Below are 15,073 nucleotides of genomic sequence, written 5' to 3'. Positions count from 1 at the left end.
GCTTTCCCCCTTGGCAGCTACTGGAGATCATAGGGTGGCTCCACAGCTAGGTGATTGTGGTAATATGATTTTGGAAGAAAAAAAAAAACCCAAGGTTGGAAAAAGGAGAGGAAATAAAATGAAGGCAAGGAAGGAAGACAGGAAAGGGAAAAGGAAAAAAAGGAAAATAGGGAGAGTGTGGGGAGACAATGAAATCACAGTGCAGAGTAAAGGGTCTGTAGAGGTTGCAGAGGCCGGTAGGATACTAATAAACTACAGAGGTAGCATCGCTCTAGTGGTTCTTGTTTATCTTTAGAGAAATCTTGAAGGAGCAGATTCCTTGGCCAGAAATCCAGTCCTTCCTTCCACGCTGAGGTCAGGAGAGCAACAGTAGACATGTCACCAGCCACTCTGCCCAGAGAAACCACAGATTTCAAAGCTCGGGAGCTGTGAAGTCTGCCTCCTTGGGACTCATTTCACACACACCTTGGCAGCTTTTACTTATTTGTTTGTTTACGTATAGCATCTTTAACATCAAGTTGCTAACTTTCACCCTGTTTTCAAGCTGGATTAATTCCACATTGTCTGTGTGTTTGTAGCTATGCAAAAACTGCCAGCAATAACAAAATGCATAGCTTGTACATTGTCTTTAAAAAGAATTCTTGGGGTTGTGTTTTGAGGGCTGAAGAAACAGGAAGAAAGAAGGGGAGCAAAATGAATTATGGAGAAAGGGGGTGTTTAATAAATGCTGAATTATTTTGGCAAGAAAATGTATTTGGAGACTGTGGTAAAAGCTGTGTGTTGAACTTTGGTGTAGAATACAGATTATTATTATTATTATTATTATTATTATTATTATTTATTTTTTTTTTTTTTGGTTTTTCGAGACAGGGTTTCTCTGTGCAGCTTTGCGCCTTTCCTGGGACTCACTTGGTAGCCCAGGCTGGCCTCGAACTCACAGAGATCCGCCTGGCTCTGCCTCCCGAGTGCTGGGATTAAAGGCGTGCGCCACCACCGCCCGGCTCAGATTATTTTTCTATATAATATTAGTTATTTATTCTTTGAGAATTTGATGCATGCATATCCTGTGTGGGTATTGAGGGAATTTCCTTTTCTCCATGGAGTTTTACCCATTTTTTTTTTCTGAGAGGATCTTATTTTGCTTTATTTTATGGATATTAAACTTTTATTCAAATTTAGTTCAAAAAGTTAAAAGACAACTAATACAGGGAAACCTTAAAATGTGTTAATCAGTTTAATGTTTGCAGCAGCCCTATGAAATAGGTAGTACGTTTTTTTTTTCTTTAAATAAAGAAAAGCAAAACTTCTTGTTCACTCTCAGGAGCTTCTGACACTAAGAGCAATTAAATGACAATGTTACAAGTTGTTCTCCTATGTTAGAAGTATGTTTGTTCTGGTGGCTAATGGAGTAATAATGTTTTTTAAAAAATGTATGCTTTTCTATTTTCTGAGTAGGATACTTGTCAGGGAAATCTTGCTCAGAGATGTACAAAGTATGCACCTTTGAAAGCTAATGGTGTAGATTATCCAGGGAACTTCAGGGCAGTGGACTGCTGATGCTTGCATTTCACAGTCTCTTCAAATTGTCACCATTGCATGGAGGGTGGTGTTGCCTGTCTGAAATCCCAGTACTCTAGAGGTGGAAACAGGAGGTTCCGAAACTTAAGGTTATTTTGGGCTATTAGAAAATTTGAGGCCAACCTAGACTACATAAAAGCCTATAAGAGTCTATCTCAAAAAAGACAGACATGGAGGCAGAAGCAGTTAGATCTCTGTGAATTTGAGCCAGACGGTCTACATAGTACGTTCTGGGCCTGCTAGGGCTATGTAGTGAGACACTGTCTCAAAAAACAAAATGAAACAAAAGGCAGGGAGTATCTGCCAGGAACAATAGTTTAACTACTGTCATCCCAGCACTAGGGAGGCTAGGTTGGACAACTGCCCAGAGTTTGAGGCCAGCCTGGGCTGTGCTAGTTGCAGGTTTGCTTGGGTTAGAGTAAGACCTTGCCTTAAACAGCAATGAGCCAACTTGGGGTGGAGTTTTCTTTCTACTTCTGTAGAAATTGTATCAAGGACAGGTTGGCTCAGGTGGGCACATCCTCCCTCTCTGCTGTGCTGCTTTGGATGTTAGTAGCATGCATTCACCTAGAAGGTTTCACCTAAATCTTTGCAATTTAGGCATGAGATCATTATAACCTGTAGAGACCCACAAGCAACTTGACTTGGGGGTGAAGGTTGATACTCAGTTTCCACAGATCAAGGACTAGGAAGAACTGCAGTCTTCAGTCAAGTTTCACTCACCCCAGTAATCTTATATTTGTCACACCAAAAGTAGTCATCTAATTTAAATTATAGAATCTGCATGAAGCAAAAAGAGTAGCCACAGGGTACTGGTGAAATGTGCACTCATTGGAAACAGGAAGTGAAAGTCCTGTTAACTCAGGAGCAGAAAGCAGAGTTTAATAGATTTGGTGAGCTGATGCTTCTGAGGATTACTGCATACCTTTGCTGAATGATACTCCTATCTCATAATCTTTAATATAAACGGATTCTAGTGATCCAGGAAGGCCTCTGACTTCTGATTGGATCAAAGCTTAGAAAATAGAAAAGAGAATGACTCTATTTAATAGATGTAGAATAAAATGTTGGAATTCTGAAATTCAGAGTTGAGTCTGGCCAATAAAATTCTGAGATAAAACTTTTGCTTTATTGTTCTGTTTTCTTTACTCCAAAGAAAACCCATTTCATTGTAGAGAGTTAAAAAAATACACAGAAGTAGAGAAAACATTTTAACAAAATCTAAGCCTTTTGATCAGTGTCAACAATCATCAGCTCTTGACAATCTTATTTCATATTGTTTTCAAAAAATTTCAGATATGAAATTTATCTATAAATATTTCAGCCTTAATCTATTACACAAATATGTGTAATTTACAAAAACAACCATATTAACAGTGTCACACACACAATAGCTAATAATGAAATAACATTATCATACCTAAAATTAACTGAAGTCACTTTAATGTCAATATTTTCAAATTCCTAAAATACTATATTTAATATTATTGACTATACAGCATTAAATATTCTTTTTAAAAATTTAAAAATTTAATTTTTGTTATCAACTGTCTTCTTATGCAAATAAAACTCATGCTGAACACTGAATTCAGAATTGCCAAAGAGGATTTTTTTTGTACTTGCCTTTAAGTTTTTGATCACAAGTTCAGCAAAGTCTCACACAAATACTCTCAGTATTCTTGATTGCTTCATTTTTTTAAAATTATAATTCTGATCTAAATTGAAATTAGCTATATGTCTCTTAGGACTCTTTTAATTATATATGTGCCCCTTCTGTCTTTTTTTTTCTTGTCAGTTTATTTATTGAAGGACAGTCTGGCCTAAAGAGATTAGTCCAGTTTGGTTATTTCTGAAATGGTGTATGAAGGTCAAAATTTTGTGATATGGATGATTGAGAAAGTTCTACAGAAGATTTCTTTTGTGAAAACAAAACGATTAGATAGATCTTCCTTATAATATTGAGAAATACACATCCTTAATCTGGGGATGTGGTTTGGTGGCACATTAACATACTTTTATGTAGTATATGTAAGTTCCTGAGTTCAGCATTGTGAAGAGGGAAGACAGCGGGGGTAAGACAGTTTTTGAGCTGCTGCTGCTGGCACACCCATGTAATCCCAGCACTCCGGAAGTGGAAGCAGGAAGATCATGAGTTTTAGGCCCTCCTGGTCTGGTTGGTAAATCAGGCCAAGTTGCTCTATGGCAATCTCTCTTAAAGACTAGACAGATCAAAACCCTCATTCTCTCAAATATGAAATACATGTTTGTTTTTTAATAGCATGTTAAGTTCATTTTCTTTATTTGAGAATTTCAGAGGTAGGCAGGTCCTTAGAAATCACACAATCTAATAATGCTTTGTAAGCTTATAAAAACTAACATATTTAAAAAATCCACTGAAGTTCAAAAAAAGACACTAAAGTATCTTGACTTGCAATTTGAAAAATAATTGTTCAATCCAATTGCTTCATCACGTAGATGAAGAAAGACCTTCAGAGAACATGCTGTGCTTCAGATGACTCAGACAATCTGGTCATGATGGCAACTCTAACTTACAAGTTTGCAATGCTTACATTGGAGGTGGGGCTCAGAGAGCTCTCCTTGGAGTTCAGATTCTGTGCTCAAGAGCCTGTGAGAGCTACACTCTCTCTCTCCTGTGTATGAAACGAGGACAGTAATGTCCTCTACCTCAAAGTGCTAGGATAACATCTTCATACACTGTGATGGGCATGGGCTAATTTTCATTAATCATTGTGATTAATGACATTACAACAGGAAAGTACTAGCAAAATGCTTGTGAAGCCTATTGGAGTTTTCCCAAGAAAACTGCAAAAGAAGTCACGATTATTTGGATTGCTACCTCTTACTTGATTGGGCAATATTTTAGTTTCTTTCTTTCTTTCTTTCTTTTTTTTTAAACCAACCTTTTTCCTTTCCACATCCAAACAAACACTACCAACAAAAAACCACTAATACATAAGTTTTGTTGTTGTTGTTGTTATATTCTTGGGCTAATCCTTGAGATCTTAGACTAAAAAAAAAATCAAGATTAATGTTTTGCCTCCCCACTGTGGTTGAGATATATAGTATGAGAGAATAAAAAAAGAATGTTTGCCTCTTGGTATATTTTGAAAAACCTTATTTTTTTTCTAATATGAAATAAATAATTTTTTTTTTGTGTGTTTGTGTGTATGATCTGGTTAAAAACCAATACCTAGAAGCCAAATTGTAAAACACTAAATTGTAGAGAGCATATGAAATTGAATGCAAACATAGGAAATATCAAATGGACCATAATGTAATTTCCTCAGACATCTCCTAGGACATGTCACACTCCTGAAGTGAGGTGTTGAGGGAGGGAGGTATTTGCAAATTGTTGTCATCCCAAACAAGAAGAGAATATTTAAGAAGAAAATAATTCTGGAGACTCACAAATTCTACATTATTCCCCCTTTGTTTCCTGTGATGTAGATGCCTTATTGGAGGAATTGGAACGCTCCACCCTCCAGGACAGTGATGAATATTCAAACCCAATTTCTTGTCACCTCGATCAGCAATCCAAACAGGGGAGCCTACTTCCCCAAACTCCAAAGACCTTGTCATCTCAGAGTCACACAAGTCCCTTGAAGGTAACATTTCATCTATTGTAGTATTGTAGACAATCAATATTTGACTGCACTTCTGAAAATTAATTGTATCCCATATAAAATTATATTAAAGGAGAAGCATATATTGAGAACAGAAAAAAGTATCATTTCAATATTAATTTAAAAATAGTTGCTTTTGGAAAGAGGAGAAAATTGAGAAAATTACTGTAGAGTATGCCTTTGAAATGATTTTCTTCTAGTGAAGGCTATTGCCTCATTGTAGCTAGAGTTTTCCTGCCTGGCCTACAGTCAGGACAAATCTCTTTCACTTGCCAGTCCCACAGCCACTCAGACCCGACCAAGTAAACACAGAGACTTATATTGGTTACAAACTGTATGGCCATGGCAGGCTTCTTGCTAACTGTTCTTACAGCTTAAATTAATCCATTTCTATACCTTGCCACATGGCTCGTGGCTTACCGGCATCTTCACATACTGTTTCTCATCATGGCGGCTGGCAGTGTCTCTCCCACTCAGCCTTTCACTTCCCAGCTTTATTCTCCTCCTTGTCCCGCCTATACCTCATCCATGCTGGCTACTGTTATGTTGCTCCCAGACTACCAGAGGTGGCATGTTACAGTGTGACTAGAGTCATACCCACTAAAATCAGGGATCACCTGGTAGTTTAGACAAGTCTTTTGGGGGTGACTGTACAGCTGTTACTTCATTGGTCTTACTGCTGAATAAATTCAGAAATTGTTTTCATCTAGCTAGAGATTGTAAAGCTCTTAGCAGCCACCATGAAGAAACTAAATCCACCAGAGGTGACTATTTTAAAGCCCAGAAATCTGATGTGTTAATTTATGGTTAAGTGTTAAAGCTATCAAGTATATATTTGCTGACATGTGTATTTTCTTCTTTTGGATCAGTATGCATAAACCTTTATTATAATTAATGCTTGCTTAATGAGGATGCAGTTAGTACAAGAGACACTGGGTGGATGTTCTTCATATCTGGTATTTGTGAACTGTGATGTTCTGATTCATTCTTGGGTACTCATAAGGAATTAGTATTCCAGACTTTGAATTTGAATGCAGGAATAGGTAGTTTCTAACTTCTCAGATTGCTTATCTGACTCTCTACTAGAGAGTAGTTGTTGAAATTCTTAAACTACAGCCATAGCATCCTAATGTTCTCCTGCATAGATATCTGTACTTTATTTATTACATAGCAGCCTCATAGAGCCTTGACATAAGACAGACCATGACATTCTTCTACCCTCACTCTGGTGGTGTTTCCCATCTCATCTGCAGTAGAAGCCACAATGTTGCACTGAGCTTTGTGGATGACCACATCCTTGCTTACCTGCAAGAGACCTGAGCTTTTGCTTATTTTCCTGACATCTCATTGATTTCCTTTCATGTAATATTTTCAATTTGTTTTTGAAGTTTTATTATTAGTATTTGAATTAATATATTAATATGATTATGAGTAACTCCAAAAGGTGACTAATAATGACTCTTCCTGATCTTGTTCAGACAAAATCCCAGTAATATCACCCTTTCATGACAGTATTGAGGGAGATGACTAAGAAGTCTAAGAGTGGAAATGTGAGCTAACTCCTCTGGTCTTAGGTGGGAGCAGAAGAAATCTGCTGGCCACTTGGTATGCTGCCAGTCACACCCTGCTATGGTCCATGTGATGCATACATGGAACATCTGGGATCAGTAAGTAATAAGGAAATCATGATTAATGACATAAATGATGTTCAGGAAATAGAATTTAGTATTCTTGTCATCACAAATACTATATTATGAATGTTATTAAAGCATTTTGTATTTGTATTTGTAAATTTCTAATTGTTTTATTTTGTTAGCACTAAAGAAATCTTAATATTAATCTTTTGTCAGTTGGCTTAAAGCAAAACAGAAACAAAATCTTCAGGTTTGATTTTTTCAAGGCAGTTATGAGGACTGGTAATTTGCACAAAACATCTTTTAATGTTTTCCAGTCACCAGAGGGAATGAGGAGAGATATTACTGTCCCTTTAAGAATCAGGAGACATCAAAGAGGTGAAGAATTAGCATGTACTTTAGATTTAATACTAATCTAAGAAGCATGTTCCTGAAGATGACAGTTCATACATAGCTGTAGGAAATATATTTGCAGATCACTGTGAAATACACATTTCCACTTCTAGCAAACCACCCTTGTAAACATTTTTTTTGCTGATTTTCAATTTCACATTTTCATCTGCATATAAGTAAAGTGGAAGGAGTAGCTTTGAAAACCATCAAATAATGTCAGTCTTAAATCACTGTCATCAGAGGTGTCAGAAAATTAGAGTATTCCAACCTCTTTATTTTTCATCCAATATATAGCATCAAAATAAAACTCCTGGAAGTTAATTTTCCTGTTAAAGAGAAAACAAACAACATTAGTCAGTACAGTGAGTTGAAAAAGTATTGAAGATAGCAAAATCTTCTGGTAAGAATAAGAAAACAGACTGTTAGTGGAACACAGATAGCATCATGGTAATAATATGTTCTTACCAACTTAAATCTAACAGAGCAGAAATGAATTTGGAGTTGATTGTGAAGTACACAGAATTCTTGACTTCATCAAAACAAACAGCAACATTCTGCCCATCAAAACTAAAATTTTCGCCGGGCGGTGGTGGCGCACGCCTTTAATCCCAGCACTCGGGAGGCAGAGCCAGGCAGATCTCTGTGAGTTCGAGGCCAGCCTGGGCTACCAAGTGAGTTCCAGGAAAGGCGCAAAGCTACACAGAGAAACCCTGTCTCGAAAAAACAAACAAACAAACAAAAACAAAAACAAAAAAAAAGAAACTAAAATTTTCAAGACTGGCAAATGTCATGCTAGTCATTTTTTTTCTAGGAGTGACATGAAAAACAAAGCAACATCTAAGCATGGCATGTTAATTTTCTTTATGTGTTGGCTCTTGTTCTCTGGGTTTTGGAAATGTCCTATCCTCATTTCATAAAGCTTAGATTGCACTGTGTGCAAAATCAGCTAGAGAGCTGTAATCAAATTATTCAATCAATATTGAATGAAAAAGTGCTTCTTAACAATCTGCAATCATATACAATTGAGTTTAACAAAAGGAAGCAGCTCCAATTTTTTTCCCAGAAAAAAACAAGAGATGAGAGCTCATGTAGCTTAATTGCTTAATTTAAAACGTGCTTCTAAAATTTCTTGACTTTGATGGATTTTTGACTTTATTTTATTGGATAAATTTATAAACCAAAATGTAATAAAATTATAGAAGTCAATGAGTTTGCTCTTACTCATCCCTTACAAAAATATGTCAAAAAGAATAACAAATAGAGACATCTTCAAAATTTGGGCTTATTAGAATATTAATGGAGAAAGATGCTGTGAATGGAGGTGGCTAAGAGAAGACACATGGGAATATTGTCTTGGACAAAGGAGAAGAGAGAAAGCCTGGGAGTGGGTAAGAATAAAGAGAGGTAGTGGGAAGGAAAGAAAACAAATACTGCATTTTATGTCATATATATCTTTGATGTATTCTATGTATGATATAAAGACAAAAGAGAGACTTGTGGAGTGGAATTAACCATGAGTGAAGGGGACACAAGGAGGTGGTGGGAGGTAAATACAAGCACAGTGCATTAATATACGTGTATGAAAATCCCCAATGAAGTCCATTATTTTGTGCACTAAGAAAATTAATTAAAAGAAGATATTTTCCTGAATGTATTTATACGTTTTAGTAGAGAAAAAGAATTGAGAATATGTTCCACAGAGCAGAATGTATCCTGAACGTTCAGGTTCATCAGCATTAAGATCACATCTCTACTAAAAGCACTATGCCCTAGAGAAAAGCCCAAGTTAAAGATAACAGCAATCTCAAATCTAATAACCACAAAATGTAGCTTTGGAGAACATTACAAATTCAAAAAATGACAGCACTATATATTTAAAAAAGTCAGCATTTCAAAGGAAAATTCCTAAATCAAAATGTTAGAGCAAATAATAACCACATTACCAATTAAAGTATGTGACTATATGTTGAGAGTTGTTTTCTTATGCTGTTTTAAATGTGTAAGTAATAAAAAGAACACTAAAGAAGTTTCCCATCATGTGTATAGCTATGTGTTGTTTTTAATTATTCTGGAGAAATCTGTGTAGAAAATAAATTTCTTCAGGTATGGTGGCTTGCATTTGTTATCCTGGCACATCGAGGAGAACGAGAACTTCAAGGCTAGCTTCAACTACATAGAAAGTCTGATGCTGGCCTGGCCTACATGAGGCTCTGTCTCAAAAAAAAAAATAAGAAAAAGAGGTTTTGAGCAAAATTATTGTTATTTCTATTGTGATTATTTTGAGACAGTTACCATGTAACTCAGGCTGTCCACAAGCTTGCCATCTTGCCTCAGTTTTTCAAGTGCTGTGGTTAAAGGCATGAAGGCATGAACCACCACATCCTTACCTTCATTAGAATTATTTTATAGGTCTACCAATACAATACAATGAAGTTGTTTGGCTGGAATATGTACTTTATTAGGGAACTGTGATACATATATTTGTAATATCAATACTGATGAAGATGAGGCAGGAGCTTGAGTTCTGGACTAGATTACTCTCTCTCTCTCTCTCTCTCTCTCTCTCTCTCTCTCTTTCTCTCCCTCTCTCTCTCTCTCTCTCTCTCTCTCTCTCTCTCTCTCTCTCTCTCTCTCTCTGTGTGTGTCTTTCTCTCTTCTCTGTCCCCCCTCTAAAAATTTAAATGTATTATTTCTAAAGACCCCTCTTTCCCTTGTAAGCATCTCCATTTGAGCTGAATAAATGTATGTTTACTACTTGCAGATCTAGCCCCTCTGCCTGCTTCCCTGCACAGGCCACATAGGCCTCCTTGTTGCTCAACAGTCATTCCCATTCATTCCTTGCACATGATCAACATTACCCTGATACCTGATTGCTTTCCTTACTTCATGTAAGTCATTGCTCAAGTGTCATCTACTCAAGTGAGTTTTTCCCCATCAATGCATTTATAACTGTTTCTATTGCCACATTTCTTAATTTCTACTCCTTGATTAACTTTTATATCTACTTCTTGCTAATAAAATATAAGCTCTGAAGTACTCAGTTTTTTTTTTTCTTAAGCTGGGTCTCAAGTAAGCTGGACTGACTTTGAGCTCACTGTGTAGGGAAGGATAAGTTTGAATTCTTGATCCTGCCTCCAGCTCCCAACTGTTGGCGTAACAGGATTACACCACCATGCCAGGTTTATACAGTGCTAGGATTAGAACCCAGAGCCTCATGGATGCTAGGCAAACACTCCTCCAACTGAGGCTACATCTTCATTCACCAGAATATTTGGCTTTAGTGTTGTTGCTTTATTTTGCGGTTTGGATATAACATCCTAAGCCCAGGAATGTATTGGTTACTCAGTAAGTATCTGTTCAGTGAATAAATAGATGAATTGCTGTCCAGCCACATCTTTGGTTGACACATTATTACTTTTCATAAGGCAAGTTTGTGTTCTAGCCTTCCCTAGGCACCATTGTGCTTAAAGGGCCTTCCCCTGAGCCACCATATTGTTTTATGCTTCCTATCTGAGGATGATATATATCTTTATATCTTTGTTTTTAAGGCAAGGAGGGTAGTACTTGTTCAGGTACCAACTTCTATGTTTAGAATTTTTTTTTTTTCTGCATGATGGAAGGTAACTCTGCCTTTGGAAACATTTAAGCAATACACTACTTATTGCTTTTGTTGCTTATTATTGTTATATTTATTATTATTATTGTTATTGTTATTATTATTTGCTTTGAGACAAGTTCTTAACGTTGTGCCCAGACTAATCTGATACTCATGCTTCTTTTTCCTCAGCCTCCCAAGTAGCTTGGATTACAAGTGTGCACCATCATGCTATTCTAGTTATCCCCTTTGGAAGCTACAAACTTCTCTCACTCTCTATGTTGATAAGCACCAGTGTTCCGATACAGATGTCATTCTTTGCTCTTTTCTGTCACTTATGTCTTAGGTGCAGCTCGTGTATACGACCAATATCCAGGAGCCCAATGTCTACAGGTATGCTTTGGTTTCTGATAAATAATTTCAAAATTAAAAGTTATTAGGTAATTGTTGTTAATAATTGCAGTAATTTGGTTTGTAAAAATTATTATTGGACTTCCTCCATATCTCTTCCCAGAGCCTTTGAACACAGGCAGAACCCTTCTATGCTGACTTGGCAACCTCCCAAGGTATCTTTCCTCCAGACAGCTGTCCAGGCTTGGGGCAGTGGGTTTATGTATTTTCCTTACCACCTGAAAAGGACAAAAAGTTCCAGAGTTAGCACAGATGTTTTGGCATTTCAGTTCCAGGTATCATGCAACAGTGCTCAGAAGAGAAAACACACCTGAATAAACTTAAGCAAGGGTCCAGCAGTGTCAATGCCAGGATCAGGGCTACAAGAAGACAACAAGGGTCCATCACAGACGAATGAGTGCATACTTGTACTTTCTAGGTCTGCTCGGAGTTTATGTGGTGGAAGAATATCCCTTTAGTAAAAGTTACACATGGAATAGATTCACTTGCTAAATCATTTCTCCTGGTCAAAGCAGAACCAGTAGTCTAAAACAGACAAGAAACAGAAAGGCCACCTCTTTCATGTCTTTCTCTTTAATCATAGCTTTCAGTAAAAAAAAAAAAAAAAAAAAATTAGGCTCTTTTTTAAGGATTCGTGCTTGGCATGGAGTGCTCCACTGCTCTATCTGGTCTCAGAATCACGGTACATAGAGCACACATGGGAGGCTAAAACAGGGAAAGGACTTGCGGTACATGAAGTCATTTAAAAACTTCCCAGGTGAGGTCACTTTCTACTGAGGTGGGAGTGAAGCTAGTTTATTAATACACATTACCTATTTATTCCAGCTCCAGGAAGTGGTGGGTGAATACTTCTTCATTGTCTTCACCCTCCTGTTGTAGTTAAAAAAACAAACAAAAAGAAAACAGTGCCTGTATTCAAGAGGCCCTCAGCAAATGTGTGTTTTCTTAAGATGTCAATAGAAATACATGTGAATACTCAAATTGTAGTATGAAAACCAGTCCAAGCACCAGCCATTTTCTGGTATGTCTGGCATTGTGATCAATTATTTGATCGCGACACTATCTTATGGACAGCTCCCCCCCTACAGCATTGGGTCTCTGGCTTCCTTTCCTTTCTTTGTCCTGTGCTCTGTTAGTTAGGGCCAGGCCATTTTTGTAAAGGTCTTTCATTTACTTGTTTTTCTAGATTCTTACTCTCCCCAGGCTTATAGCTGATTCTATATATATATATATAGGTCCACATTAACAGACCACCCCTCAGCACATACACACACCAGCCAGATATCAGAGATAGCCTGACTGCAAGCATAAATCATGGACTGTCATCAGTTAGGTGGTATAGAATCTCCCCCTTTCCCTGAAGTGTATAAGGGACTCTCACTCTGCCATTTGGACCTGAACTTCCCTCAGAGCCCCCACCACGCTGCCTTCTGTCTGTCTATCTATGGCATTAATACTTCCTTTAATAAATCTCATATCCAAAAAGCAGGCTATCTTGGGAACCCTCTTGAGCCCCAACTCCTAACTTTTCATGCTTTAGGGATCTAACCCTGGTGGTTGGATTTTTCAGGCTCCAGGACAGTTGGCTGTCATGGGCTCTGACCAATAAGAAGTGCTGGAGATACTAGCAGTTGCAGAGTAGGAAAGTGCAGGGCACTTGCCCTGGTCCTGGCCCTTGACTTTGCAATGTTTCTATCAGCAGCTGCATCTCTGTAAGCTAGTGCACTGAACAGAGACCCTGGGCTCTGATGAGGATGATGTCATGCATTTTGTCCTTTTAGCTTAGGGGTGGTGAAGACTTGCTGCTGCTGTAGGTTTTTGGTAATCCCCATATGTCTTCTGTTTTGCTTATTAGCTCTCTCCCCATCTGTATAATTGATTTTCTACATTAATTCCATTTGTTTACTCAAACCTGCTTATATTTTCTGGACTGGAATACTTTGACTGATATACTATCCATTACCAAGTCATACCTACAGTGCATATGTGTGTGGGAGGATGATATAAAACCCATCCATAACTATGTGGGACTTTTATAAATTTCCAAGGTGGCATGAACAGTAGCATGCCAACACAGAATGCTAAACTCAGAAACTAGATTCCCACATTGGTTTCCATCATATACTCTTGTTTACATAAATGAGCTGCACATTGCTCCCAGTAATCCTTGAAAGTGTGCTTTGTAGCAACTCTGACTGCAGCACTGGGATATTTCTAACCACTGTGCATCAATAGCAATATGGCAGTAGTTTCTAAGTACATCTATTTCATGAGCAAAAGTAGCAGTTCTAATAGTAGGGAGGAACAGTTCACAAAATATAACAATTAAACAAAGGAAAACTCAGCACAATGAAGCTCCTTTGTTGGGAAGTGTACATTCTGTACATTCTTTCAAATATGTTTGTGTTGTGATCTGTATTATTAAAATCTTCAAATCACAAAGCAGCTTGTAGCTCATGACATAGCAAAACATTTTTCCTATGTTTAAAAGGCCAGGGACAGATCAGATGTCTCTAATGTAAAGTTTCTCTCTTTTCAAGAATATTTCCTATAATGGGCTTCTAATTGTGACTCTCAGCTCTTCAAGTTTGCATTTCCTGTGTAGATTAGTATTTTGCTGAGTCAGCTGATGTTAGAGACTCTTGACAATGGTCCCTTCTATTTATATGCTATGCATTGATTCTAGTTGAAAAGAGTATGGGCATGTTTTTGAACATGAACAAATTTTCTCCATCTGTAAGGTGAGGAGGCTCTATGAATAAGGAGGCCCATATAAAAAACTACATTTGGAGCTGGGGAGATACCTTAGCTGGTAAAGTGCCTGCTGTGCAAGCACAAGACTAGAGCTTGAACCCTGGAAGCTGTGGAGGGGGATTTTTCATATTGTTCTAGGCCTTGCTTCTTAAATTTAACAACATATGGTAGAATTACTTCTCAATTTATCTAAGTCTATATGTACATTTTTTAGCAATTACATGATGTTCTGTAAAATGGATGAACCATAATTTATTTGGCTAAAACACTATTTAGTTTACTTTTTATTTGCTCACGAACCCTGTATTGTATTGAACTTCCTTTGTTATACCTCTCTCCTGCTATGTATGTATATATGTACATGTATATCCCTAATTTTTCTTTTTGTCTTTGAATTAATTTTAAGTTAGCATATGTATTTGTTCCTTTCTGCTGCTGTGATAAAATACAAGGCAACTTGTGGAAGAAAGAATTCATTTGGGCTTACGGTTCTGGAAGGGATGAAGGTCTATCATGGCAGTGAGGCATGACAGTTAGCAACAAGCATGGTGGCAAGAGGAGGAAGCGAGGAGGTCACAACTCCACCACAAACACAAAGCAGAGAGAGCAAACGGGAGAGCAGGGCTATAAACTCTCAAAGCCTTCTCCTAGTGTTGTGCTTTCTTCAGCTAGGCTGAACCTCCCAAAGTCTCTTCCAACAGCATCACCAAGTGGGGACCCAATTCAAATGGGGAACCGTCCCAGCATACAAAGTTAGTGGGTGTTCTTATGGCATTATCATACCTGGCATTATACTTTGTTCTGATTTGTTCCTCTCTCATTGCCCTTTCAAGTGTTCCTGTCTCCTCTCTGGCTATTTCATTTCCTCTCCCCAAATAGTCCTAGTTTATATTTTCATGTTTGTGTTCAGTTTTTCTGTAGGATGTAGATTTAAAAGTGAAGTTGCTGAACTAAAGGGTACTTACATTTGAAATGTTGATAGATTCTGTCTTGAAGAGGGTTTTAGGAATCTGTAAATTACCTATGGCGTGTGTGTGTGTGTGTGTGTGTGTGTGTGTGTGTGT

General features: G+C 37.5%; 1 protein-coding gene and 1 non-coding gene across 6 annotated transcripts in view; one reads left to right on the top strand and one right to left on the bottom strand.

The window, feature by feature from the left end:
* The window catches only part of Lpxn (leupaxin), a 33,042-nt gene that overhangs the window by 2,572 nt on the left and 15,397 nt on the right, over window positions 1–15,073 (top strand). For 4 of the 5 annotated variants that reach the window (XM_052712426.1, XM_052712427.1, XM_052712428.1 and 1 more), the window contains 3 exons: window positions 5,047–5,204; window positions 6,797–6,889; window positions 11,191–11,237. In XM_052712426.1, coding sequence (XP_052568386.1) covers window positions 6,830–6,889; window positions 11,191–11,237 — 107 coding nt within the window. In that variant the 5' untranslated portion in view covers window positions 5,047–5,204; window positions 6,797–6,829. The remainder of the gene's footprint in view (window positions 1–5,046; window positions 5,205–6,796; window positions 6,890–11,190; window positions 11,238–15,073) is intronic. The other variant, XM_052712425.1, reaches the window with a different exon arrangement.
* On the bottom strand, window positions 3,125–3,247 carry LOC128095845 (small nucleolar RNA SNORA40). Its single transcript, XR_008213443.1, has one exon. It is a non-coding gene; the product is annotated as a small nucleolar RNA SNORA40 (small nucleolar RNA).

This window comes from Peromyscus californicus, unplaced genomic scaffold (assembly GCF_007827085.1).
Source record: "Peromyscus californicus insignis strain IS unplaced genomic scaffold, ASM782708v3 Scaffold_4__1_contigs__length_199733344, whole genome shotgun sequence".
NCBI lineage: Eukaryota > Metazoa > Chordata > Mammalia > Rodentia > Cricetidae > Peromyscus > Peromyscus californicus.
The sequence above is the reverse complement of the archived record's forward strand: the minus strand, read 5'-3'. Positions and strand labels throughout refer to the sequence as shown.